At 49.5% G+C, this 26,273-nt stretch overlaps 9 protein-coding genes across 9 annotated transcripts; 4 read left to right on the forward strand and 5 right to left on the reverse strand.

Moving 5' to 3' along the window:
- Nucleotides 1–426: 426 nt before the first annotated feature.
- Nucleotides 427–2,532, reverse strand: BO94DRAFT_580563 (MDR family MFS transporter; the record flags this gene model as incomplete). The annotated part of the gene is made up of 8 exons (XM_025615335.1): nt 427–809; nt 873–1,130; nt 1,196–1,311; nt 1,368–1,721; nt 1,782–2,001; nt 2,056–2,251; nt 2,311–2,325; nt 2,392–2,532. 8 exons carry the CDS (start codon nt 2,530–2,532, stop codon nt 427–429), a joined length of 1,683 nt encoding a protein of 560 aa, XP_025473493.1.
- A 551-nt stretch (nt 2,533–3,083) lies between these two features.
- On the forward strand, nt 3,084–3,743 carry BO94DRAFT_453324 (uncharacterized protein; the record flags this gene model as incomplete). The annotated part of the gene is made up of 2 exons (XM_025607561.1): nt 3,084–3,312; nt 3,490–3,743. The coding sequence occupies 2 exons, from the start codon at nt 3,084–3,086 to the stop codon at nt 3,741–3,743; spliced, it is 483 nt and encodes a 160-aa protein (XP_025473494.1).
- Nucleotides 3,744–4,775: 1,032 nt separating this feature from the next.
- Nucleotides 4,776–5,497, reverse strand: BO94DRAFT_481773 (EthD domain-containing protein; the record flags this gene model as incomplete). The annotated part of the gene is made up of 3 exons (XM_025608868.1): nt 4,776–5,016; nt 5,156–5,228; nt 5,418–5,497. 3 exons carry the CDS (start codon nt 5,495–5,497, stop codon nt 4,780–4,782), a joined length of 390 nt encoding a protein of 129 aa, XP_025473495.1. The 3' UTR covers nt 4,776–4,779.
- Nucleotides 5,498–6,193: 696 nt separating this feature from the next.
- Nucleotides 6,194–9,241, forward strand: BO94DRAFT_592717 (Ent-kaurene synthase; the record flags this gene model as incomplete). Its single annotated transcript, XM_025616157.1, has 4 exons — nt 6,194–7,012; nt 7,069–7,189; nt 7,252–7,532; nt 7,598–9,241. 4 exons carry the CDS (start codon nt 6,194–6,196, stop codon nt 9,239–9,241), a joined length of 2,865 nt encoding a protein of 954 aa, XP_025473496.1.
- Nucleotides 9,242–9,688: 447 nt separating this feature from the next.
- On the forward strand, nt 9,689–13,696 carry BO94DRAFT_562110 (NACHT domain protein; the record flags this gene model as incomplete). Its single annotated transcript, XM_025614268.1, has 10 exons — nt 9,689–10,442; nt 10,516–10,890; nt 10,945–11,505; nt 11,557–11,662; nt 11,715–11,969; nt 12,018–12,448; nt 12,498–12,538; nt 12,560–12,780; nt 12,802–13,207; nt 13,259–13,696. Exons 1-10 carry the CDS (start codon nt 9,947–9,949, stop codon nt 13,694–13,696), a joined length of 3,330 nt encoding a protein of 1,109 aa, XP_025473497.1. The 5' UTR covers nt 9,689–9,946.
- Nucleotides 13,697–14,012: 316 nt separating this feature from the next.
- BO94DRAFT_580569 (DEAD/DEAH box helicase) lies at nt 14,013–17,795 on the reverse strand (the record flags this gene model as incomplete). The annotated part of the gene is made up of 14 exons (XM_025615336.1): nt 14,013–14,051; nt 14,105–14,203; nt 14,255–14,405; nt 14,465–14,612; nt 14,673–15,539; nt 15,604–15,620; nt 15,684–15,785; nt 15,836–15,866; nt 15,919–16,042; nt 16,092–16,161; nt 16,210–16,308; nt 16,360–16,931; nt 16,977–17,314; nt 17,366–17,795. The coding sequence occupies 14 exons, from the start codon at nt 17,793–17,795 to the stop codon at nt 14,013–14,015; spliced, it is 3,087 nt and encodes a 1,028-aa protein (XP_025473498.1).
- Nucleotides 17,796–18,042: 247 nt separating this feature from the next.
- Nucleotides 18,043–19,248, reverse strand: BO94DRAFT_570987 (uncharacterized protein; the record flags this gene model as incomplete). Its single annotated transcript, XM_025614849.1, has 6 exons — nt 18,043–18,106; nt 18,195–18,484; nt 18,552–18,678; nt 18,744–18,817; nt 18,917–19,122; nt 19,173–19,248. 6 exons carry the CDS (start codon nt 19,246–19,248, stop codon nt 18,043–18,045), a joined length of 837 nt encoding a protein of 278 aa, XP_025473499.1.
- Nucleotides 19,249–19,763: 515 nt separating this feature from the next.
- On the reverse strand, nt 19,764–21,376 carry BO94DRAFT_619819 (aldehyde dehydrogenase family protein; the record flags this gene model as incomplete). The annotated part of the gene is made up of 3 exons (XM_025616891.1): nt 21,296–21,376; nt 20,456–21,235; nt 19,764–20,387 (listed from the first exon to the last, which is right to left on the reverse strand). Exons 1-3 carry the CDS (start codon nt 21,323–21,325, stop codon nt 19,764–19,766), a joined length of 1,434 nt encoding a protein of 477 aa, XP_025473500.1. The 5' UTR covers nt 21,326–21,376.
- Nucleotides 21,377–22,441: 1,065 nt separating this feature from the next.
- On the forward strand, nt 22,442–23,898 carry BO94DRAFT_592747 (NAD(P)-dependent alcohol dehydrogenase; the record flags this gene model as incomplete). Its single annotated transcript, XM_025616158.1, has 3 exons — nt 22,442–22,634; nt 22,685–23,457; nt 23,511–23,898. The coding sequence occupies 3 exons, from the start codon at nt 22,442–22,444 to the stop codon at nt 23,655–23,657; spliced, it is 1,113 nt and encodes a 370-aa protein (XP_025473501.1). The 3' UTR covers nt 23,658–23,898.
- Between the last annotated feature and the right edge of the window lie 2,375 nt (nt 23,899–26,273).

Raw genomic sequence — 26,273 nt, forward strand, 5'->3', positions numbered from 1 at the left:
CATAGAACAGACTGCTTAAGATACAAGGATCGAGTAGGTAGAAAGTGTGGCTATAGCCTGGCCGGTGTTACCCCCCCCCTCTGAACATTCACGTCTACAGAATCTCCCGAGATAGGTAGCCAGATTTTCTCAAGTCCCTCTAGGCTTCGAAGTACCGTACTCGGTTTTCAGTGACAAGAAGAAAAAAACTTCAGCACCAATCCAGTCTTCATTTTCTTGGCCCTTTCTTTCCCTTCCCACACAATACAAATCCTTGCCTATCAATGATAGGGGAGCAAAGTAGTCCGACCATAGTATTCACCACCACAACCAGTAAACTCTGCCTAGTATTTTATTACGATCTAAATCTACATATGTTATCCCTGACCAACATACCAACTCTATATATGGAGGGGAGAAAAATCACCTTGCAGCTCCCTGCTCATCTCACGCCTTGATCACCACATCCACCACCTCCCCATTTTTCCCTTTTTCTTCTTCTTCTCCTTCCTCCCCCTCAGACAGATCTCCACTCCTTACCCCCGTCTTCCCGAAAATTGACACCGACGGTGCTAGCAACGCCACCACAAATGCTACTCCGCATAACCCCAGGGTCAAAATCCACGCATCCTTCATCCCTGCCATATACGCCTTCCGAGCCCCCTTCACTGCTTCTGCCCCGAAGACGTTCTCCAGCTGTGACGCCCCGGCGGCAAGAACCCGGGATGCAGATATTCCTGGTGCATCCCGGGGCAGATTTTTTATTAATTGGTTGGAGAAGACGCTTTCGCCGGCTGCGACGCCAATAACTCCGCTGCCTAGTTGGAAGACTTTTGCTTGGGTCAGTGTTGGACTATGATATGAGAGGGGGGGGGTTGTGGTGGGTACGGTACATAGAACTAGGGCCGTCACGGTTGCAATGTCGGCTTGGTCTACGAAGGCTTGGACAGCGGTGACGGGGACCTGGACGCATATGCCGTCGCCTGCGCCTGCCAGGATTTGGTACCCAATTGCTTTTGCGGAGGTGATATCAATGTTGAGGGTCCAGATGAGTCCGGATCCGACGGTGACGATTGCGGCTCCGACGAGCAGGAAGGGCTGGTAGTAGCCGGTTTTGCTAAGGAGGGCTCCGGCAAGCATGGTGAATACAGCTGATATGGTGGGTAGGTGGTTAGTGTGGGGGATGGGGATGTGTGGGAATTGAAGGAAGGCGTACAGGTTGGAACAATGTAGGCGAGGAGGAGAACCCCGCTGCGGACGGGTGAGGCGTTGTCGATGGCTTGGAAGTATAAGGGGAGATAGTATACCCGAATGTAGTTGGCTGCGTTTAGACTATTGCGGGTTAGGTCCTTCATTTGATTGTCTTGGGGAGCGATGGGTTGACATACAAGAAGACAAACACGCAGCAGCTGAGCACCCCCCTGTTGCGCAGGTATCGTGAAGCAACTAATGCGTCGTCTTTCTGGATCCATTCGACGATCGCGAATAGTAGAGTTAACACTAGCCATCCAATTAATAGTCCGATGGGTTCCGCGGAATCCCAGGGCTTCGTGATCCCGCCAGATTGGAGTGCCAGAAGGTAACATATCAGAGCGCCGGTGATGACCACGCAACCTGGGATATCAAGTTTCGAGAGAATTTCGAGTGGCGATGCTTTCACTGGCTGCGCAGAACGGGGAAGGTTGAGGGTAAGAAGCAGTGCAGCGACAGCGATGCCCCCAAGGGGTAGATTGATGTAGAAGCTTTAAGGACGACTAATTAATTATGTCGTCTGTGTAGGATGGATAGAGGGTGCTACTTACCACCATCTCCAGGTCACATCGGATGTAAAAGCGCCGCCAATAAGTGGCCCTGCAATACTAGCAACAGTGAAAATAATTCCGTTCAAGCCGTAGAAAATAGGAACCTTCTCGGGGGGTACGATGTGTGCCAGAATGATATAAGTGCCAGAGATAATGCCAGCACCACCAAATCCAGCGACTGCCCGCCCGGCAATGAAGCCAGCACTGTTGGATGACACCGCTGAAGGAATGATGAGTGTTGAAGATCAGCCGATTTAGGGTGCAGTGAACGTACCACAGCCGAGGGTTCCCAGCTCGAAGCTAACAATCGCACTCACGAACGTGTACTTTATGGGACAATGTTTGTACAACTTTCCCCAGAGTGTCTGGAAGACACACATGGTGAGGAAGAAGGCCGAGCCGTACCAGCCCACATCATTCAGGCTGTGAAAGTCGTGCGTTATTCGGGGGAGAGCTGTTGAAATGATAGTCTTTGGTATCGATTATTAGGAATTCATGAAGTTGGGAGCATCGTTTATTTGTTGCCTACCAGATCTAAAGCTGTCTGCGATCAGGTTAGTAAATCGTGGAGAGATGGTGGGCAGCAAGGGATGAATGATAATGTACATACCAGAAACATGCCCAGTAGAAGAGACACAATGGTGATCGCATACTGAAATGTGGTCATTGTCTTTTTGGTCATTGTCTTTTTTTCTCCAGCCACAGTGCTGCTGATATCGTCTGCCATCCCAGAGGTCTCAAGGTCAGCCATGATGCTGTACGTATCGGGGGAGCAAAAGATAGAATCGCGAGCGTGAGTCTTGAAATGAAAGCTTATTTCACCGACAGCAAAAGAAAAGTAATGGAGGCTCACCAGCCAGGGGCAATTGGACCAAGAGAGTACCTACTCCATTGAGATAGTCTGAACTAGCACCTGCAGGGGTGGGGTCCCCGTGTGACCACCGGCAAGCAGCACTGGAAAAGAAAGAAATTGGGATTCCGACCGGTCACAGCCCCCAACATGGCAAATATCAAACAGTCATAAGCGAGACGTTCATCGGGGCGGTTTGAGCGGTATAACGCATGTCGCCGCAGACACAGGGGAAGGCTGCATATGCAGCTGCTCTGGAATTGACACACCTCCTCACTTCTCCCCCCCTCCCCCCCCACCTCCTCGCCCCTCTTACCTTACTGCTTGCTCAAAGATTCCATATAATTCAGGCGCCTTTTTCCCAGGGCATACCAAATGTCTTCTATCATGCAAACCACAGTTATATCTCTCAATCTATCATCTGCATTCTTATTCTCAGTGACCCATCAGACATGTCCGGCCTATCTCCCAGTGATGTAGAATACGAGAAAGCCCACATTCACCAGAGTCGGCAAGCAGCGTGCTATGCTGTCACAATCACCTTTTTTATTCTAGCCATTTGCTGTATCAGTCTCCGCGTGATATCCAGACGCATGCAACGATTGTCTCTGGCGCTAGATGACTATCTAGCCATCGCAGGCGCCATACTATTGATTCCCTTCATGGCCGCCAGTCTTGGAGGTGGGAGCACCCTGGTCTGATAATCGCAGTCACCCAGCTAATAGAGGCCCATAGAGATACGCAACGGCATCGGCAGGCATATCATTAGCCTGACCCCGGAAGAGCTGATCATGCAAGCCAAGGCAAGCGAGCATCCCCTCCAGTACATTCGTGCCCACACTGACCTCAAACTCCAAGTGGGAGGTGGTCAACCTCTACGCCTATACTATCTGTATCACTGTCATCAAACTGTCCATCCTGGCTCTTCTATCCCGCATTTTCGCCAGCACCGCCCGCGGATTCCACATCTGCATCTGGATCCTGTCCCTCTGGATGATCCTATGGGCCGTTGCGTTATTGTTTGCTTACTCCCTCCAATGTCGGCCTTTCTCGAGCATGTGGAGTCTCACAAATTCTTGTCGGTCGAGTCTCCGGCTGGAGTACTCTGCTAGCATCCTCAATGCAGTCCACGATGTCATGCTCTTCCTCCTACCACAGCCCACGATCTGGAGACTCCATATGCGAACCCGAAAAAAGTTTGCCGTCAGCCTGACCTTTTTTATCAGCTTTGTGTGAGTGCTCCGCACTTAATTCGGATATCCCAGCGACATACAGCCCAACTGATATCCTTGAATAGGGCCACCCTCATGGGGCTCTTGAAAATTGCCTACATCGAAGGCGCACCAGGTACCTCGCACAAATCTGATACCTGTGAGTACAAACCACTGTATCCCATATCCACCACCTCCCCCCAGCCTCTGATTGACTCTTCCCCTTTGGGGAACAGATTCCGTGGCACCGGCTCTCATCTTCAACGCTCTTGAGCCCCTACTTGCCTCAATATGCTCTTGTCTACCATCGATTCCGTACTTCTTCCGCCGGGTCCGTATGGACGGCTTCTACCAGCTTACGAGCTTGCTGCTCAGTACAACCCGTTTGCGTAGTACCGCTCGCCCCAGCAGCTCCAAGGGGTCTGATCTTGGGACTCCAGTGTAGCGGGATATGTCGCTGAGAGCACATGCAGATGGTAGAATCATGCAGGATGCCCACATTTTCAAGCTGCCCGGATTTCTTGGTTCAATGTAGCCTTGCAAGGTGCTAGACTGGGCTGTGTGATTCTGTGTGCCCGCTTCCCTGTACGAATTCTCATTAGTTCCCAGGTGATAAGACCATCTGCGTTATCGCCGATAAGCCGGGAAAGAGAAGGAACGCGAGCGCCTTAAACAGCTAGGAACATTGTCCAATTCGCAATAAAGACAATACATGTGACAGAAGTAAATGAAAATGTGACGTGTCTATAGCTGGGGTAAACCATGTGCCTTTCCTACATAGAGGTACGGAGTAGGCTGATCCGGAGTTGTGTCCATGGTTCCATTCCATGCCTCTACCTATCATCTTCGGGTTACCGATAAAGGCAACCCGCACTACGTCCAGAGCCAGACTAATCAACTCCCACCTCTAGTCTAGCATTCGTATGACACAAACAACTCAAACCGCCTTCCCCTCCGTGACCCAGATCTCCTCGTATCCGACCCTGCGCTTCACACTACCCTTGTCAATCAGCTTATTCTCACTCGGCTCAACCACCTCCTGGTAATAGGGGTCGGCTCTCAGTCGAGCCAGGATATCCCAGCTCTCCAACAGAACCTCCGCGTGGCCGTCAAATTCTAAGCCCTGATCGCCGCCACCAAGGTATTCACTTGCCATTGCGGGTGGGGTGTGAAACTGTTGGATCGTCAGCATGTGAGCGATTTTTCTCTCGCGTTGCTTATCAGCCAGATGGAGAGCTCTTATTCCCCCTTTTTTGGTTTTGCGACACAAGCATGGGTACCTGCGGGCGGGAGGGCATGTGGTGTGGACCAACCAGAGTATAGCGGTAGACGCCGTGGCGTTCAAGCCATTTCTTGAGCAGTTGAGCATGTTCATTTGTCCATATTCTGCCTGGCTTAGTAATTTTCTCGGGATGATACACCATGAATACTATGAATTCAAGAGTGACAGCGAAAGGGGGAGAAAAAATCAACACACAAGCACCCCCCCCTCCCACAAAAAAGAAAGAATAGAAAAATTGGAAAAAAAAAAGATAGAAAGGAAAAGGAGAGGCTATGCTACGAGAGAGTACTGACTCATGAAACTCCTCCGCTGACAGGGAAGGATGGCGCTTGACATAGGTGTCAAACCGAATAAGGCGCTGGGGTGGGCTCATCTTGAGTTGGGGGCAATGTCTTCGTTAGCACTCGCTCGGAGAAGGGGAGGCTTTGTTCGGTGATCGGTTGGGGCGGTATGATGTGTTGCGATCCGTGCTGCCAAAAGAGACAAGGCTGAGATTGAGTGGAATCTAGACTGGTCTGGAGGAGAAGTTACTTGGGTTTAATAGGACGGTAGGTCAGCATGTTTGCTTTCAAGTTCCCTATCGAATCCCACGTCACAAATTCAGGGAATGCGATACATAGATAGTGCGTGGGTCTTGTCTGGGGTATATGTCGATCGGTTATTCCATTGACAGAGGCTAAGCATTTGCCGAGTAAATCCACCTATAGCATGTCCTGTCATTCCTGCGATAGCAAACATGCATATTGAGAAGGGAGCTGCTAAGCCTGTGCGGACAGATGTGTGCATGCTATCGTGAATTAATTTCTCAACACAAACAAGCCTTCACATGCGACACCGCATCAATTGCTTGGTGATATCTCGTCCTGATCAGGTTGTCAATCAAGCTGGATATCTCGAGCGTGCAGTTTGATTGAAGTATCTTAATCTGCAGAGCCGCATTATCCCGACCGAACCGGAAGAGGTGGTCCAAATCATAGATGTATGTGTAGCTGCTATAAGTCGCCAGACGCCAGAAAGAACCAGTAGATTCAATCGGAATAGAGGAGAGAAACACTCACAGTGTGTCACAATGACCATTGCTTCTTTTCGTGATCAGCTCCAACAGAGCTGTGATGCCCTCCTACAGAGGCTAGCCAACAGCTGCACCCATCCTTATGGCATGAGCTCCATCTCATGCTCAATCTACGACACAGCCTGGGTCTCTATGATAGCCAAAACTACCGATGATTCGCATCAATGGCTATTTCCGTCTTCGTTCAATCATCTGCTGGAGACCCAGACCCCGGAAGGGGGATGGGAAAGCAACTCCGAATCAGATATCGATCAGATTCTCAACACGATGGCAGCCTTGCTTTCCTTGGTAAAGCATCGATCCAATCCCACATATGGCGTTATCGCTGAGAAGCATACCCATGACCCGGACGAGTGCATTGCCCGTGCCACAGACTTCCTTCGAACCAAGTTGCAGGTTTTGAATGTTGCAGCCACAGACCGCGTGGGACTCGAGTTGCTCATCCCCGCACATCAGCGCTATCTGGCGAATGAAGGGATTGTTTTTGATTTTCCCGGTCAGAAGTACCTGAGCAGGTTAAACTCAGCGAAGCTGCGTCGATTCTCCCCCGAGCTTCTGTACGGGGGCGTTGCCACCACGCTGACGCATTCTCTGGAGGCATTTATCGGATTGATTGACTTCGATCGACTCCGACATCGGTTGGACTTCGGTAGCATGTTGGCATCCCCATCGTCCACTTCAGCGTATCTGATCCATGCCGCGCACTGGGATGACGATGCCGAAGCGTATGTTCGGGCTGCCGTGGAGTTGGGGACGGGGAAGGGATCGGGAGCGGTCCCCAGTGCGTTTCCAACTACCATTTTCGAGTTGGCCTGGGTAATGCCTTATCTCCGTGGCAGCCAAGAAGCGCACATGATATTGACCCTTCGTAGGTGGCCTCGACTCTTCTCGAACATAATGTCGTCCTCAGTGAAACGGGCCAGCAATGTCTTGGAAAAATCACACGCTACTTGAAAGACCTTTTCAACAGCCAGAATGGAGTCGTCGGATTTGGTGAGGAGACGAAAACTTCCTGTTTGCTTATTGTGGGCGATCTGACAATGGTTTGCTCACAGCTCCCACCCTGATGGCCGACGCAGACGATACGGCAAAGACTCTTTTGACATTAAATCTATCAGGCTATCATTTGCTACCTGATCGCCTGATCGAGCATTTTAGGGATGACGACCATTTTCGGACCTACCCTGACGAGAGAGATCCGAGTATCAGTGCAAATTGCAACGTACTCTGTGCGCTGCTTCGCACACCAGATCCAGGGGCTTATGCTTCAGAGATTGAGATGACGCTCATGTTCCTCTACAAGCAACACAATAGAGGGACATTACGGGATAAATGGGTAGGCTTATAATCTGTTGCCCATCACGACTAAACACCGACTTGTCGCTAAACTGATCTTTCCAGAATACAAGCCAAATATACCCCCGGATGCTACTGGCCAACGCCCTCGTCAATGTCCTGCGCCTCTGGGAAGAAGGCCCCCTCCGCAACCTGCCGAAAGACTGCATTCAAATGGCACCTATCTTACTGTGCGAAATCCTCCATAGAACGCTGCAGCAACAGAACTCGGAGAACGGCTCATGGCATAATGGATCCCCCGAAGTCACAGCCTATGCTCTTCTCACCCTGGTATCAGCATCCAACAGCCCACTATCTAGGTACGTGGGTGAGAAGCTCCGCACCGGTATTATTTACGGCCGAGCATTCCTCGAGGCGAACTTCCACAGGTGGGCAGAAGGAGAAACTATTTGGATCGAGAAAGTCTCGTACAAGTCTTCACTTCTTTCTAGCTCTTATTGCATTGCGGCCATCCAAGCCCCGATATTTACCACGGAATTCCAGCAAGCATACACTGAGGTTGTCGACATTTCCATCGAGGCGATTCACAGATTTTCCGGATTCTATTCCCGTTTGCCCTTGTTTGCGAATGAACCTCGCTGGAATCTTACCATGGCTTTGGTTGAAGCCCGGCTGTGGTTTCCACTGCTTGTTTCCCAGAGACACATCATCTTTCCCCGACATAATATGTCCGCAGATAACTATCTAGAATATATACCGCAAACATGGACAGCCTGCAATGCACGCAATGGTAATCCACTAGAAACGGACTTGATGTGGGAGATGATGATGTTGTCAATGCTCAATTACCAGGTCGACGAATTCCTGGAATCTGTCATTGGTGGATGCACTAAGGACGAACTGAACAATGTTCGTGTCGTCATTCACCAACTTTGTAATGAGAAGGCCACACATTCAGTCGTCCCTAAGGAATCATTCCCAACCACCCTGGACGCCCTCAAGCAAGGCCATCAGCATTTCAATCTCGCCTATATCGATGGCATTCTTCGCCAGTTTACGGCATACATCCTCACTCATCCAGCTGTACTGCACTCATCCCCGAGAACGCGAGTCTCCCTAACCCGCGAGCTCAAGACATTTCTACTGGCTCACCTCGCCGACCTCGAGACTGCGCAGCGATTCCGATCACAGTCCACATATTCCTCCCTTCGTGCAACTCCATTCCTGGATCCACCTACGTCATATTTCAGCTGGGTGCGATCAACTTCCGCTGATCATACCAGCTGTCCATACTCATTCCAGTTCCTGGGATGCCTTATCACCTACTACCACCATCGGGACAAATCCGGGTCCTGTCCCGGGGCTTTCCAAGGTCCCCGTCAGCGATACCTCGCCGAAGGTGTCTGTCGCCACCTGGCCACGATGTGCAGGCAGTACAATGACTACGGGAGCATTTTGCGTGATGTGGAAGAAGGGACCCTGAACAGTGTGGACTTCCCGGAATTTTGGGAGGATGCGACTAGGCCCGCTGGTCAGGCAAGCGAGGACCGGTCCGAACATGCCGTCAAAGAGGATCTGATGTGGCTTGCAGAGTACGAGAGGGAGTGTTGTTTCCAGGGCTTAATGAAATTGGTGAATGAAACAGGGCTCGATGAGCGGACAGCAAAAATCGTCAAGACGTTCGTGGATGTCACAGATCTATATGGGCAGATCTATGTGGCTAGGGATATTGCAAGCCGTGTGAGATAAAGATTCATAGGCTGGGTCGTTGAGCTTTTTTTCTTCCAATCCACTAACATGAACTTTCTTTTGTTTGGCGCGGCATGGCTTATATGTTAGCACCTATCCATCCACCTTTGTGATTCTTCCCTTAGCCGGGAATTATCTCTTTCGGTCTAGCTAGTTGCTTCGGTCATTATGTGACTTGGATGTTATGTCATGGAGGCTTCAGTGTAACCGTGGACAGCATACAGTATTCTTTGTCCCTGGCGATAGGCACCAGAGCAGGGTCAATTTCGACGGAACTGGGACGACTTCCCCGGGGCTTCTGTGTGGGCGCCTGCCACTGCGGTAAAGGGCCAAAGCGAAAACCGTACAGCCTTGCCCGATGGCCTCTATCGTCCGCCGTACCCGACCGTCCATTTCCCGCCAGTCTGGAGTTTTCTCTGACACGATGATGGGAGAATCCTGGTAAACCTCAGAACATAGCTGGCCGTGGACAACATAAGAAGCGCCTGTTTCCTGGCGGGGTGCTCATGATTGGATGAAAAGTGCAGGATCAAGCATGGCACGAAACACAGGCACATCATCGTTGGCGCCAGCCTTACGGAGCTCTCTGGTTTCAACACCCCCCTACAAGAGCAAAATCCTTCCGTGGCTCATCATACTGTCAAGGACGACGCCCAGAAGAGAGAGAACCGTGTGCGACATAGATAAAGCGACAATTTGTGCAACATGGCTGCTGTACAGAGTGTCATCCAGAAAGCGTTCCAGACGGCCATGCATGACTTCAAAATGAACCTGAACAACGATGAGATTCATGCCCAAATTCTCTTAGTAACATCTATCGAGGGCGTTTACGACCTCACTGACAAGCTTCAAGCCGAACAAGGTAGGAAAGGACACCTTCGGCATTTGGCGAAGATTGAACCTTACCTCAACCGTCTGCGAGAGTATACCGCCGCTATTGAACTTTTCGTGCAGATCGAACCCGAGATTATGGCACTCATTTGGGGCCCGATCAAGCTGCTTCTACAATGGACTAGTGTTCCGACTCAGTCGTTTGACGCAATCTTGAATACCACGGCAGATATCGGGTTATTGTTGCCGGAGTTCCAGGAAGTTGCGGTGTTGTTCTCACGAAACGATAAAATCTACGACGTTCTGGTCTTGTTCTTCAGGGATATCCTCGATTTTTATCAGATTTGCTTGCAGTTCTTTATCATGCCACGTATGTATTTACCAGAGACCTTGTGGGAGCCAAAGTTATGGTCTGAGCTGACTGTGAATCGCTATTGGTGCAGGCTGGAAATACTTTTTCGAGTCGCTATGGCCACGAAAACGAGACCACATCGACATGGTAAAAGCTCACATACAAAGACACACGTCACTGATGCGGAATGAAGTGCGTCTGGAACATATTCGAGAGGAACATGATGCCAGGCTGAGGGCCCTGGAGCACTATAAGAAATCCGAACGAGCAGATCGCTTACAAAAATATCAAGCGCTCAAAACAGAAATAAATCCCAGGACCTATGATGATAAGCTCAATTGGTATCACGGTCGTGTCTGTAAAGGGACTGGGGGATGGCTGCGCCAGGACGACACCTTCAAGCGATGGCTTGATACAGGCAACCGGACATCAAGGGTTCTTTGGCTTCAGGGAATTCCAGGCGCAGGTTCGTGCATCCCAATCTACTCCTCGACTACCATTAACGGAGATGGATGCCTAGGCAAGACATTTCTTGCCGGTACTGTGGTAGATATCGCACGCACAGCCAGTCATACTGCCTTCGCATTCTTGAGTCACACTTTCCGAAGCAATACTTCGGCGCTCTCTGTTTTGCATTCGCTTATATTCCAACTAGCCTCCCAACACGATGACCTCCAGGATGTACTCTGCCACTCGGCTCATGAACACATTAAGAGCAATGTAACTGTGGCAGTTGCCTTGCTCAAGGAAGTTTTGGGTTGTGCTGGCACCGCCTTTCTGGTTATTGACGGTGTGGATGAGATAGATGAAATAGAGCGGGGGGTGCTTCTGAAGCAGCTTCTACTTCTATCCCAAGAGTGCCAGGAGACCCGCATACTAATCAGCAGTAGACAGGAGGTAGATATAACGGCTATTCTCCAACCCACATCAGAGGTTATTCGAGTTGATGACAGGAATGAAGAAAGCATTCAGATTTACGTCAATCATCAGCTGGAGCAACTATTCGAGAGCCGAAGCTTTCCTCCCAGTATGCAGGATAAGATAAGTGATTCCCTAACACTGCTTGCATCGAAAGCAAAAGGTATGTAATGGAATACCCTTAGTTGATCCTGTTTCTTACACACTCATGTAGGAATGTTCTTGTATGCAACAGTTGTCTTGAGCAGTATTGAACTCGTCGACGATGCCACCGAGATTTGCGAAGAGCTGAGCACACTGCCGGAGGATTTGGATGATGCGTAGGAGCTCTATGATAGATATTGTGGACAGGGCTGACAACCTCTGTTGCAGATACTCCCGAGTACTGCTACGAATTAACAAGCTGCGACCATCCGTGCGGGACAAGGCCAGAAGAATACTGGCATGGGTCGGTTGCTCGCCCACGCCGCTAACACTACCAGAACTTGAACAAGCCTTAACGATCCAGCCTTGCAGTCTTGAACTTCTGGAAAGGGATTATGTCAGTCCGAATCTTAACAAGCTATGTGGACCAATCATTGAGGTGGTGGACGGGTACATACAATTCGTGCATTTCAAAGTCAAGGAGTAAGCAGTAAGACATTCGAGTATAACACGACCGACTAACGAGAGTAGATATTTCTTCAGTCCGAGCGTGGACGGACATATCGACCTGGTCAATGGAACCTTGGATCTAGCTGTATGTTGCACTACTTACCTTTGTCAAAGACAATACGATGTCGATGTTCGAAGCAACGGTATCACCAGTGTCCTGCTAAACGGAAGCTACAGACTGCATTACCTCGCAGTCAATTGCTGGTTTGATCTGATACGAGACTACTTAAAGCTGTCACGGGATGAGGTACTGCCGACGCAGCTTGCAGAGTGTCTAAGGTCACTTATGACAAAACGAAGCAATGTTGAATTTGCAGCAGATCGGGACACTTTCACTACTCCTGGATACCTGCAGTCTATCAAAAAGGAATACCCGGATATATACGACTTCCTTTCTGATGTAGCTCAGTTTCGCCAAAGGTGCCTAGAAACAGGGTATCGTATCAGTGACGGTATGTGCCTCTGCTCAGTATTATCGCATGAAATGTCTGACGAGAGTAGGAAAATTATGGATCAATCTGGATCCACTCTCCATATTCCACGTATCGTAGATGATTTACCAGCAGATGAACCGGATTTTGTGTAATTATAGTCGTCATAAACGGCAATGCGACTGCCATCTCATCGAACGTGACTTTGGCAAGCGTCCGTTCAGATGTGGCTTCTTGAACTGTTCGTTTCAACAATATGGCTTCGAATCCAGAGCAGAGCGAGACCGCCATGAAAGTAAGCACACCCTGCCATGGAAATGCAGCGTTTCGGGGTGTGAATATGAGACCACGGGGTTCCTCTCCCGATGAATGAGAGATCAGCATATGAAGAAGGCCCACAGAGACAAGATGCCCGAATGGCTGATCACAAAGGACATTGTGGAATGGCGGGAGCTGAGATCACTTTTGCATGATCTAATCAAGCAAAATGAACTCGGGATGGTCGAGCTTCTCCTTCCGGGCCTCCACGATAGCGACTCATACTTCTTGGCAGATGTAGTGGGACGATATGGGTCGATTCAAATGGCACAGGTGGTCTTTGAGCGTGCCAAGCGCTATGAGGTAATGAGTAGAGCTATAACAGCTCAGAATATTGAGCTTGTCAAATGGCTCATCGACTCAGGAAACACTCCCGAGTATGATCATGGGTTTTATATCGCAACTTTCGTGAAGACCGACTCGGAAGAGATGTACAGACTGTGTGAGAGATATACGGCGGCGGTAGCAGCTTCTCCAAAAGAGCAGTTCGATGAGACTAGATCTTTGCATTAGGCTCTTGTTGGATACAAAGCATTGAATGCAACAAACAAGATCCTGAGCCGGGAGAAATTCCTAACATCACTATGGAATTTCATGGGACTAGGCAGAGAGCTGAAGCCGACAAGACTCACACTCGCGTTGAGCTCTATCGCAAGATCGTCATGCTCAATTTGCCTCGCAGCAGGTCTCATACAGCACGGAGCAGATGTCAAAGGATCGAAGAGCCCCTCAGCTATTTCACCACTCCATTATGCTGCGCGAAAATCCTCGGCGGAGAACGCGGAGTTCATGAAGTTCCCCCTCTTTGCGGGTGCAGATCCAGACAGAGTTTCTCGCAAACGAAAGCCATCCGATGATATAGACGCCCAGGGGATCTCCAGGTGGCTCGGGATATCTTGGGGCGAGCTGGTAGCACAGACAAGAAACCATAGGAGAGGCCTGATTGTTTGATCAACCCAACGGCTGAAAGGGTATGTTTAATCTTTTCTCCCCGTCGGTACATTCTCTTTGTAGAAGCTTAATGCTTACCAGTTTCACCGGTTTGGTTGTTCTTTTATCAGGCCCCCGAGATACCCTTATGCCAGTGGTGGTCCAGTATTCACGAAGCATTGGTAATCGGCTACATCTATTCGAGATTCTCATGCAGAATAAATTGGAAGACTATCGAGCAATGCGAAAATATTGCCATACACATTCTCACACCCATAACAAGCTTAAAAGACATATTGATCTCTTGCTATAACATGTGGCTGAGAACAGTAGAGGCCTAAACTTTACTCGATGGGCCTAAGAACTTCTGCAGCTTCTATACTCGATTTAGTCTACTGGGCGTACAATGGTAAACTTGGAGTGACTTACATTTAACCGCCGACGATCGAGCTCTGCTTGTGAAATTGGCACGGAGCCCAGAGATTGGCTGATGACTTGCAGTTTGTCTTCCTGAATCCAGCGAACGTACTGCAATCGGGTTAGCCTGATTCCAAACTGAATCGCCTGCTTATCTCGTACACTTTCGATTGAGTTTGTAACAAGGTACCTGGTGACAGAAACATCGCGTGATTGACCGATTCGATGGACCCGGTCAATTGCCTGTGCCTCTATCATTGGATTCCAATGGGGCTCTAGGAGGTGAATATTGTTTGCTGCAGTAAGGTCGATCCTATTGAAGGAATGTTAGCTACAATTGTCGCTCACTGACCAAAGAGCCGCAATAGATACCCTTCTCCAGCACTGCTGATACTGGCAAGCATTACTGTGCAGTTACTATCTTCATTGAACCTCTGGATTGCCGACTGACGTTCTGCCAGACTCGACTGGCCATCAATGCATGCATACCCGTAATGATCTTGTTGCAGGAATTCGGCGACTAGATCGAGCATCTTAGTCCATTGACTGAAGATTACACTATTTCACGTTAGCCATGTACTGCCAGCACACTGATAAACCAAGTATGCATGCCTCTTTATCGGCTTCAGAATTTTACCCGAAGAGCCCCTCTGCTCTTTCTCCAGATTGTTCAATAAGGCCCTCATCTTGGCTGATGGGGAAAAAGATATCCCAGAAGAGGCACTTGTGACAGATTCCCCATGCAGACTGCTTGGACTATTGGGGAAAGACCAGGCACTGTCTGTGTCGCTATTCCCCTCGCGATCTGGAATGTTTCCACTCTTATGTATGCCTGGTTCAGTGGATCCGGAACGGCCCCCGAAAAGCATGACTCCTTCACTCGAAGCTCTAAAGTCTGCCGCTTGTTCTTTCTCTCGGTTTCGCCACGCATTTACTACCGATGCAGGCAAAAGATGTTCACCGTGATTGCATATGAGTCGCAGGAAATTGATGAAAACCAGGTTGTTCTCTGCTTTGCTGTCCAGGCTCTTGAAGGGGTTTTTCCTTGATCTGGAAAATTGACTTGCTGTCTTGGCTGCCTTGACCTTGAAGAATTCATACAGCTCCCGATCTGCGTCAGCAAGTTGGACCGACTCGATCCTCTCTACTTTCGCTGGTAGCTCAACCACCGCCTTAACCATGTTTTTGGTACGGCGAAAAGCAGTAGCAGCCACCAGATACTGAAGAGTTTGGAGATTGTTGCTCGGATCTGCCTTCATTGGATTGGCGATCCAATAGTCAAATGCGGACTTTTCCTTAAGCACAGGCACGCCAATGAAGCTCAAAAGAGCACCATAATCATCAAGCGAATTTTGAATGGGTGTCCCGGTCAAGCACCATCGAAAGTACGCTTTCAGAGAAGTGACCGCTCTGAACACTTGGGATGATCGGCTCCGGATGTGATGTGCTAAACACGAATATCAATGACCATAGCTACACTTAGGCTGACCCCATTCCACATTTACACTTACCTTCATATAGGACGAGTCTGTACCAAGTTTCACTGTTTAGACCACGACCCGCGAGTCAGTCCAGTCGCAAGGTATCATACGTGGTGATTACTATGTCATAATGCTGCGACAACACTTCTTCTGCTTGCCGTCTTTTGGAACCATGGTATACCAGATAACGCACCTGACCCGGGCGAATATGTCTAGATTCACATTAGATATACGTCTATAGCTGGGCTCGATCTCACCTTACGTCTTAATCTGCTTCTCCCACCCAGGGATGGCTTAAGCAATCAACATCTAACTTCGTCTTGGAATTGATCATGGTTCACTTACTGGACTTTGGCGTAACGATCAGGGTTGCCCGAGGGCTACTACCCAGCTGCTTCTCCTCATCCAATCTATCGAGTGATGAGCAAACCAATGCAAGAAGGCTCAGAGTTTTGCCCAGACCCATGTCCTAGTTCACAATCAGTCCAGCCCACTTGGTCACGGGAATGGGGGCTCACATCGGCAAGAATACCACCGCACAGCGGTCTAGGTTCTACTTCAACTTTCCCTGTGATTTTATTTCGATACCTAATTATCGGTTATAATACGACCTTCAGGATTTATCGACAAAATTACCTTTGATCGCGATCTTTTACCCAGAGAGACGGGAATTTTAACTCCTCGAACCTGCCAATCTCCCTCTCTACCATCATAGAGAGCGCCACTTTCTGATGCCTAGTAAGTATCCTTATTAGCATTAAATGCTTAAACCGGAGAAATACTCACTCCTCTAGGATGGACTTTAATCTGGGACTAGACTTGGCCTGACAGGTATCAGGGACTAAATTGGCGGAGTCGAAGATCTGCATTATTTTACTCTTCTCATCCTCAGCCAATGGCTCCAAAACTTTGGAAGGCTGTCCACCATCCGAAAGGTCGAGATACTCCAGCTTTGGCATCTGATTACCCGGCCGTAGGAGATATTGCGGGTTCATATATGGCAAAAGTTGTTGATAATCTGCGACTGTTGGGTGCTGCAGAAAGACACCTGCCTCGGATAAACCAGCACCAACGGCTTTCATCTCATCTTCACGGCCATAAAGAATTATCCGAATGGTCGGACCCTGATTATCCTGAGACACAACTCCTTTTCGTGAACTCGGGACAGACAAGGCTCCCACGAGCTTGAGGGTATACTGCTCGAGAAGATTCACAAGTACGGGCATGGGGACGATGCCGGCGTAAACGCCCGAGTTCCTGAATGATAATTTGAGCACATGTCCCAGAGGCTCTATGCTAACAAGGTCTGGCTGCTTGTCATTGTTTCCCTTGGAGGCGGAGACTGCTGTACTGACGATCTTCAAAAGTTAGCATGCGCCAGCTTGAACAGCGCGGTAACCTACCTCTCCAAAGCAAGTGTCGCATTGCGCCTCTTTCAGTTCTTGTATGTCCTCCTCAATCCCATGCTCTTTCTGAGGGAGTTCATCCTCTATCTCGTCTGGGGGTTCGATTGAATGGCTTTCCTCAAGCTCCATATCCCGACCTGAAGACCAGGAGTTGTCCTCATCGCCGAATGGGGAACTTGGTTCAACCATAGGCACAGGCTGAACAGGATAGACAGGATACGATAGCGGCGCTACCGACTTACTTTGCAAACCCCCGTTCTGGCAATTCACCCCCGACTGCGACTTCACTGCACTTCGCGGAGTATCGACCTCCGCCCTTTTCACCCACCGTTTCTCTAATCCATATCAGCCTTTATCCCAGACAGGAACGATAAGACTCAACATACTCTCCCTGTAAAACTTCAGTCGGCCATGCACTACCCGAGGCACCAAGTCCATAGTCTTCCTCCTTGGAGTACTGGGGACCGGAGATTGTGGATGATGGACAATGTTGGGAATCCCCGGATACACAAAACCACCACTCAGCTGGACAGGCGCCCCTATACCGTTAGGGTACATATTGGACGTCACAGGAACACCCGCAGACAAAACATTCGGTTCGGAAATGACTGATCGTGCTTGAAGAATTGAATTGCACACGACCCATTCGGTTCCTGCTGTCCAGAGACCCGAAAGCTGGATGTTTTCTTGGGTGTTGATAATGCGAGCTCGCTTCTTTTCTCTCTTGTTTGTGTCCGTGTCCTCTTGCGCGTGGCGTTTATTGGCATTGAAGACGCCATTTTTACCTTCATCGTTGAATATCCCGTTGTCGCTCATGTTGATTGTCTTTTTTGGCAGTCGGAAATACCCCATAGAAACATCATTTGGGGGAGAGGTTTACCTTAGTCCCGTTTAAAAGACAAAGGGTCGAGAGTCTCGCCGTCTCAGCCTTGTCCTTATTCTCTCCTGCCACGTCGGCAATGGAACCACCAATACCCAATAGTCCCTTTCACACGACGCGGGGCTATGTTTCAGCGACCCTACAGATAAGATCCTATCATGCGCTTTGAGCCAATCGATCCATCTAGCTGGTATATAAATAGCAGCGGGCCGGGGGTAGACGGGAACTGCCGGGAATAGCCACGCGCCTAGCATATTAATAGCAACAACACCGAACACCCCCAGAAAAGAAAAAAAAAATTTACCCATTACTTCCCCAAAAGATACCTCACTAACCTCCCCACCCCCCTCGCCGCATCACTCCAATTCCCCTTCTCCCACAACCTAAACCCCCGAGTAAACTCCAACTGAATCTCATTCCCCGAAAACCCCTCCGCACGGACCCTACCAATAACATCCTTGGGAAAGAATCCCCGCGCTATATGAAAATCAAACCCATTAAACACAACTACGAAGACTTCTTGATCGTGGAACTCAGTCTTCTGCTCCAGCTTCTGAGTAAGCTGGGCTAGCATGGAACTGAATGTTTCGATTAAGAACTCAGCCCGTGTTTGGTTTGGGAAGGACTGCATAGAAGTAGTGATAGATTAGTTTGTTGATGTGTATACAAAGAGATACTGTATATATACATACCCCTGTAAACGCAATAATCGGGAGAGAGTGACCTCCAGGATCGATAATATTCGCGGCACCTTCTAGTCTACTGACGTAGCGGGTTCCACCGATGGTGTATTTGATATCTTGCGCTGAGGTAGTAAATCTAGACTAGAATATTAGATCACACCCACCGAATAAAATCCAAATCGAGAAAGGATACCAACGTACTTAACTTTACGTTTCTGACCTTCCATATCCAAACCCAAATAAACCTCCTCCACTAACTTCCTCAACAAAAGACACTGCGAATGGATAAAATATCGGTATCGATCTCTTCCTGCTTTTTTTCAGCTTTTGCAGGGCAAGGTGATTGTTTCGATTGGGTTTATGGTTTTTGAGACTTTAGTACCAGTACCGGTGCCAGTACCGGTGCCAGTATCATCATCGCTAGAGGCGGTATAGGCTTCTAGCTCGGCGCGGTAAGATACTAGTTCAGTGAAGAATAAGTTAAACTTATTGTGCTCAGTCGGCCAATTGAGTGCATTGTCTTCGTCTGCGGTGTCGGAATGTTGGTATACCCAAGGGATGAGATTTGAGATGTCGGATTCTGGGATGAGTTGGTTAGTTGGGTGGAGATGATGACGGGGGTGTAGGTACCTACTTGTTCGCTGTCTACTACTTTTGGTATTAGATGATCGAGGTCTACTATTTTTGAATGGATGGTTAGTGACATGTTGATTAAGTGTGGGGATGGCTAGGGATTGAAGGGTTGTAGGGATGGATGTCTGTGGGTGGCTAGAAAATCGTGGGTGACAGTGGTGATGATTAGTCAGATACCGCCCGCAGCCATATATAAACGATGCTTTTTTTTGGCTTTCTTATCCTTTTTTTTTATCTGTCTCGTGGTTTATGTAGGTTTGAAGATACAAATCTCTTAGCCGAAAGCTAGGAGTGTGGTTGGTGTGGAATGTGGGGTAGTTTGGTCGCATTTCCTATCTATATATTTCTAGGAAGCTACTGGTCTTGCCTATCTTTTACGGGGATTTATGAGAATCATAAGGACTAGATAGAAGGATATTAGAAGACATTAAAATTCCATGGTCTGTTGTTCTACCCACGTTCGTAGTATCTAAAACCAAATACTGCGGTGCTCACCACAAATGGAACCTGATGAACTTATCAATTCCATAATTACAGTCGGTGTATACTTCTGGTTCAAACAAGAAATCTCGCTCAAGAGTAAATAATTCAAGCCTTCTTCACCCACATCATCTGCGACTGCGTATAACTCTTCAACCCCTCGATTCCCCACTCCCTCCCAATCCCACTGCTCTTCACGCCACCGAAAGGAATATTTGGCGCAACTTGGAAATGCGAATTAATCCACACGGACCCAGACTCCAACTGCGCGCCCATCCGCTGCGCCCGGTCCACGTCCTTGCTCCACACCGAGGCACCAAGTCCCGATTCGGAGTCATTAGCGCGCGCGATAACCTCATCTTCAGTAGACCATTTCATCAACGGGAGAATCGGACCGAAGGCTTCCTCCTTCACTACTCGAGAATTATCCGGGGGGTTGTCGATGAGTGTGGGTGTGACGAAGTAGCCCTCGGAGTCAGTGATGGTTCCGCCGAGAGCGGGGTTTAGGTTCTCGGTCTGAATGGAGGTGAAGAGATCTTTGACTTTCTCGTACTGCATTTCGTTTTGTACAGGACCGAAGAATACGTCGGGTTCGGCGCCGTTGCCTGTCTTGAGAGACTTCGTGAAGTTGACAAAGGCTGAGAGGAATTTGTCGTAGATTGATTCGTGCACGTAGAGGCGCTTGATCATCATACAGACTTGGGCGGAGACGAGGAAGCTTAGGGTTGCGATCTGGAGAAGGTTAGTACCTGAATCTTTGCCGCAGGAAATTTAGTCTGATGGCAGGCTGGTGGACATACCTGTGGAACAACCTCGTCGATATCAACATCCTCGCAGACAACGGCCGGATCATTGCCTCCAAGCTCCAATGTAACCGACTTTAAAGTCTCCGCACAATCTCTCATGATCCGCTTTCCGGTTCCCGTTGACCCAGTGAAACTAATCTTATTGATTCCGGGATGCGTCGTCATCAACGGCCCAATGTTCCCATCATCGCTCAGCACCTGCACCACTCCGGGTGGGAAAACCTTCGCTGCCAGCTCTCCGAGCTTCAAGGCACAGTATGGTGTGAAAGGCGACGGCTTGATAATAATACAGTTGCCTGTATACACCGCCGGGGCGATCTTCCCCACTGCCAACAGCAGCGGAAAGTTCCAGGGTACAATGCCCGCGACTACACCCATGGGTGTAAAGCGTTGAATAACACGTTGGTCAGCAGTATCTTGAAGGATCTCATCGTTGAGTTCTAATTGCGGGATCTGTTTACACCATGTTCCGGACATGTTTACTTCGATGGCGGCTTGGGTGCGCGCTTTACCTTGTTCCTGGACTAGGAGGTCGGCAAATTCCCCCGCGTGGAGAGAAATGGCTTCCCCGAAGGCGATGACTCTGGCACGTCGATCAGATGGGGAGAGTTTGGACCAACTCTTGAAGGCGGTGCGGGCGCTGGTTACGGCATGGTCCAGGTCTGATGCAGTGGAGATGGGCACCGGGGGATTGGGCTTGCGCGTAGCTGGGTTGAGGCTGTGGCGGGTTGTGGAGGTGGTTGTGAGTTCATTGTTGATAGTGTTGTAGAAGGTCTATACAGATGTTAGACAGGTATTCTGTTTGAAGGGTGATGAGAAGAGAATGGAACGCACAGTGAAGTCGATCTTGTTAAGGGAGCCCATGTTGGCGGAATAAAGTAGCTCAATCAAGTGTCGGGAGATACGATTGTGAAGCAGTACGAAAGCACATGGGTATTGATCCAATTCTGGTTCAATGCTGCATTCCAACTGTGCCTCCATAGCCCCATATTTATACCCTAAGCGAGCGTCTTACCCCTCGTATATTCCCCACTGAAGGTGGGAACGTGCCCCATCCCACTATAACAAATACGAGAGGTGTGACGCGTGTGACGGCCTGAGCATGTCCCGGAGTCATTTTGGCCCGGCTAGGTTGACTGAATAATGGGCACTTTCTCATTGTCCGGATTGGTGCCATCCCCGCATTCCATCAAGGAGAAACATCGGGGTGGGATTCGCGGGGCCCCGCGGCTGACAACTCCAATGAACTGCTGTCGGGATGGGATTCGGCTTGGTGGATCGTCGACGGCAGATTAAACCGGGAGTTACATTGCCTTACGCCCGAAAGTTTGTTGTGACCTGTGTGAACCCCCGCCTCCGATCTGCGAACTGATCGCCGTCACAGAGGCTTGGCCCTCTCCACGGGACCCACACTCGGGGTTGCCACGGCTGCAAATGAGCCTGTTGAGAAGGGCGATGATTGATCAAATCGAGTATGCTCGAGGATGTGATGAATCAATCAAAAACTTCTGTAAGTAATCAGTGGCATGGGTATCCAAATCATATTTACCTACCCAATTACAACACGATTGAGCGTTGGCGTGGGCTTTGGCCACCGGATAATTATGAACCATCAACTCATAATTGGTGACACAAGTCTGGTAAATTACCCGACTGATTAACTTCGCTCCTGAACGCTAGTGGAGTGCTTATTAAAGTTTAATTTTGCTCTCCCCGGCGTCCCCCGCAGGTCAAAACCTGGGGTTGCTGCCTGGTATGCATAGCCGAACGTCGGGTCCAGATCACGGCAGATTAGGAGCTATGACCGATCAACATCACTGCCATCTCCGTTCAACCCTAATTTGGGCCATGGGGTAGAACTCCAACAGACTTGGGACTTAAATAGGGGCGGAAGCCTTCGTTATCTTGCTCTTCAACGTGGGAGACTCCTCATGCAAACCACTTATCCCTTCTTTAGATCTTATCTGAACAGCCGAAACCATGGCAGCGACCGCCACAGCATTAGTTATGAGAGAGGTCAATGGCCCTCTCAGTATGGAGAGTGTCCAGCTCGGTGAACTAAGAGCCGATGAAGTGCTTGTCGACATCTATGCAACAGGGATATGCCACACGGATATATCCTGCATGAACGGACAACTTCCTGCCACTGCTCCATGCGTATTCGGGCACGAAGGTATGGTGAACGAAGCTTATCTCCATGAAACCCTGCTAAGTCCCATATAGGAGCCGGTACCATCGTGAAAACCGGAGCGAGTGTCACACATCTCCACGCAAACGACAAAGTGTTATTAAGCTACGCATCTTGCGGGACCTGTGATCAATGCGTTAGCGGTCATCCGGCTTACTGCTATCAATTTGTGCCGAGCAATTTTGGCCAGCAAAGACCCGATGGAAGCTTCACCTTATCTTTTGAGAACGGAGATCCCCTGCGAGGGAACTTCTTTGGACAAAGTTCATTTGCCAGCTTAGCCGTTGTCCATGTCTCATGTGTCGTAAAGGTGGCACCCGAGTTGCCCCTGGATCGATTTGCACCATTGGGTTGTGGATTCCAAACCGGGGCTGGGGCTGTGATAAACACACTTGATGTGCAACCCGGATCCAGCTTGGCGGTATTTGGAGCTGGATCGGTCGGCATGAGTGCTATTATGGCCGGGAAAATGCGCGGAGCGAAATGTATTATTGCAGTGGACTTGAATCAGGAACGTCTCGAGTTGGCGAAGAAGCTGGGAGCAACACATACGATCATCGGGTCTGATGAGGACATCATCCAGCAGATCCAAACAATTTATCCACCGCTTGGGGTGCAGTATGCAGTTGACTGCACCGGTGTTCCAGCGGTTGTCGAGAAGGCAATCCAGGCACTTGGGGCAAGAGGAAAACTGGCCACTGTCGGTGCTCCAACCCCCGGGAAGACAGCCAAGGTGGATATATTCGCACAGTTGGTCTTTGGTCGTCAATATGTAGGGTGTTGCGAGGGAGATGGGCAGGCTGAGAAGGTAAGGACCGCCCTATCGAAGACAACGAAGTCAGCATTACTAAAGAAATCTAGTTCCTGCCCTACCTCATTGAACAGCACTCCCTGGGGAACTATCCAATCGAGGAACTCATTACGACCTATCCGATTGATCAGTATAACCAAGCAATCACCGACATGAAGAGTGGGAAGACGTTAAAGGCCGTGCTGTTATGGAAGTAGACTACCTCCATAGCACAATGTTGCCTCGAAGATTTCTACCTGATGATAGACATGATGAATTTTGATGATCTGGATGATCCTGCGGATGAAGGAAGAGAGGGATTGAGATCCCACAACAGGGATCGGAAGAGGCACAAACCCCGGTCACCTGATGCATGTGGTATCTCTGAACATGGCCCCTTTTTCCTAGACAGCTCGATCTATTTTTTTTTTCTTTTTTTTTTGACTGCGGTTATAGCGTTGCATCATAACTATCAATCCAATTCATAAACTCATTCTGGTGCTGCATGGTAATCAAACTATATCGCAACCTCCCAAGAAAGAAATAGACAGAAGAGCAGCAAATTCTAAACCTGCTGTAAGTACTTCACTACGTCCAAATGGCCTTCTTTCTTCGCCAAGTCCAAAGGTGTAGATCCGTTACTGTCGGTAACGTCCTGTTCGGCCCGGTTCCGCACGAGAATCTCGACACATGCCATATGTCCTTTCTCTGCGGCTGCATGCAACGCGGTTCTCTCCCACTTGCAACGCTTCATAAGGTCAGCCCCATGCCTTAGTAAACATTGAATGACCTTCACGTGGCCGTTGGAAGCCGCTTCATACAGAGGTGTGTTTTTTGTGAACTTGGCCTGTGCATTCGGATTGGCTCCCGCTTTGAGCAGCAGTTGGGTTGTTCCATTGTGGCCTGTTCCGGCGGTATAATGCAACGCCGTGAGGTTCCAATCTTCGGTAGTCATGTTTGGGTCACCTCCTCTGTCGAGAAACCTCTTAACGACTGGCATATTGCCAGCTTTGGCTGCTTGGAGAAGTCTTCTTCCATAGTCCGCGCGAAGATGGGGATCGGTTTGCCGATGATTGGATGGTGGATTTGGGGCCTGTGGTCTAGGAGGAGAAGAGTTTGGTCCTGAACAGTTCCTCGAGGGTGGAGGGTTTGTTGTCCAGCGAGTAGGCCTTTCATCTGGGACGGGTGGATTGCCCGACTGATGCTGTGCCTTTTCATCGTTTCTCTGAGGTCGAGGGTCTGTTGTCTGCCGGATGGGCTTCTCATCTGCGATGGGTGGACTGTCCGAGTAAAGCCGTGTTTTTGCATCATTGCCCTGGACCTGGGCTTCTATAGGCTGCTGCTTGGACCGAATCTCGGGGATGGGTGGGCTTCGGGAAGATGGTCTTGCTTCCGAGTTCTCTCTGCGGGGTGGCGAGGCCATTCTAACATGCGCTGTGACATATGTTGTCTCGGCAACATATGCTGGGGGTGCTATATAGAGAGAAACATTCATTATCAGAACAATCCTAAAGCGCAATAGATACCAGGACGGGATAGCACTCACGACCAGGCACAGGTGGAGGTCCCATTAAGAGCAGAAGATCCCTGGCGTAAGCAGCTGCTGTAAGTGCTGCGTATCCCTGCCACGAGTCATTCTTGTGCGAGTCTGCATAATCGCATATTCCCCGAATAACAAGAGATGGGAACGCCTCCTAATTACCTGGTGTTAGAGCTAGATTCACAATGGTGCTGGTTCCACGACTTACCACTGCGCCTGCCCCCTCCATCTCAAAACACAAGATGCCATGCCTCTCCCTCAGTTTTTCCCGAAACCTTCCATTCTTAATGACTTGGTTTCCTGAGCCAATAAGTCCGTAGTGAATTTTTGGTTCGTTCGTTAGCCGTGGTGGGCGAACCGTAGCCATGCCCCGGTTGCAATTTGCACAATCATTCCCAGCAACATGATCATGATCCACAGGAAATAAAACATCACTGTCCACACCTTGATGGGAGAATTCCTCGCTCATTACTGGATTTTTCAGAAGAACGTCCTGGATGAGATTCGTCAAGACACTCCTCTTCATATAATACCTCCTTTTCATAGCGGAAATGGCTGCCAAGGCCTCGAGCGGTGGCCTGTTGAGGGCGCGGGTGGTGGCCAACTCGCCGTCCGGGCCTGTCTTGCCAAAGTCGTACTGCAACACTCCAGGATGCCCCGGAACCGGCGTGCTGACCACCACATCCCCAAGTCGAATATCGTTGGTCGTACTCGGTACCCCACCCCCTATTCCTACCATCAAAGCGAAGCCTAACGAAGGAAAGGCATTTGCCATCAATTTGGTGGTAAGTGCAGCATGGGTAAGTCCATATACACCCTCGGGAAGCACCACCAAAACGACATTGTGGCTACCAATTTGACCAAAGACGTATTGATTGTGGTCCAGTCTTGGTTGCCAGATGAAGTCGGATGGCTGGCCATGTTCAACATCCAACATGGCGGCCGCTGCCACTAGTTCGAGTGACAGAGCGCAGACCCAGCCTACTCGATAGTCGGCGCATTGGAGCGGCTGCCCAGAGCCATATCCATCCATGACTATCCAGTAAAGAACAATGGGGATAGAATATATGAGGACGAAGGTGTTTGTTGAGGAACAGAAAGAAAATTATGCTTCTCGACTAGAGCAGAGGGGGGCTACCATCTTTTGACTATTTGACTGTTTCTCTGTCCCGGCTGTTGGGCCGCAAAGCCATCCAAGACACCCCGTAAAGTACTGAATGTCAGCTACCGATTGACAGGATTGGACTTTACCCCGAACGTTGGGCAGCGTGGCCTTTGCATTGCTATTAACTGT

Source organism: Aspergillus sclerotioniger (assembly GCF_003184525.1).
Source record: "Aspergillus sclerotioniger CBS 115572 chromosome Unknown BO94scaffold_1, whole genome shotgun sequence".
NCBI classification, from domain to species: domain Eukaryota; kingdom Fungi; phylum Ascomycota; class Eurotiomycetes; order Eurotiales; family Aspergillaceae; genus Aspergillus; species Aspergillus sclerotioniger.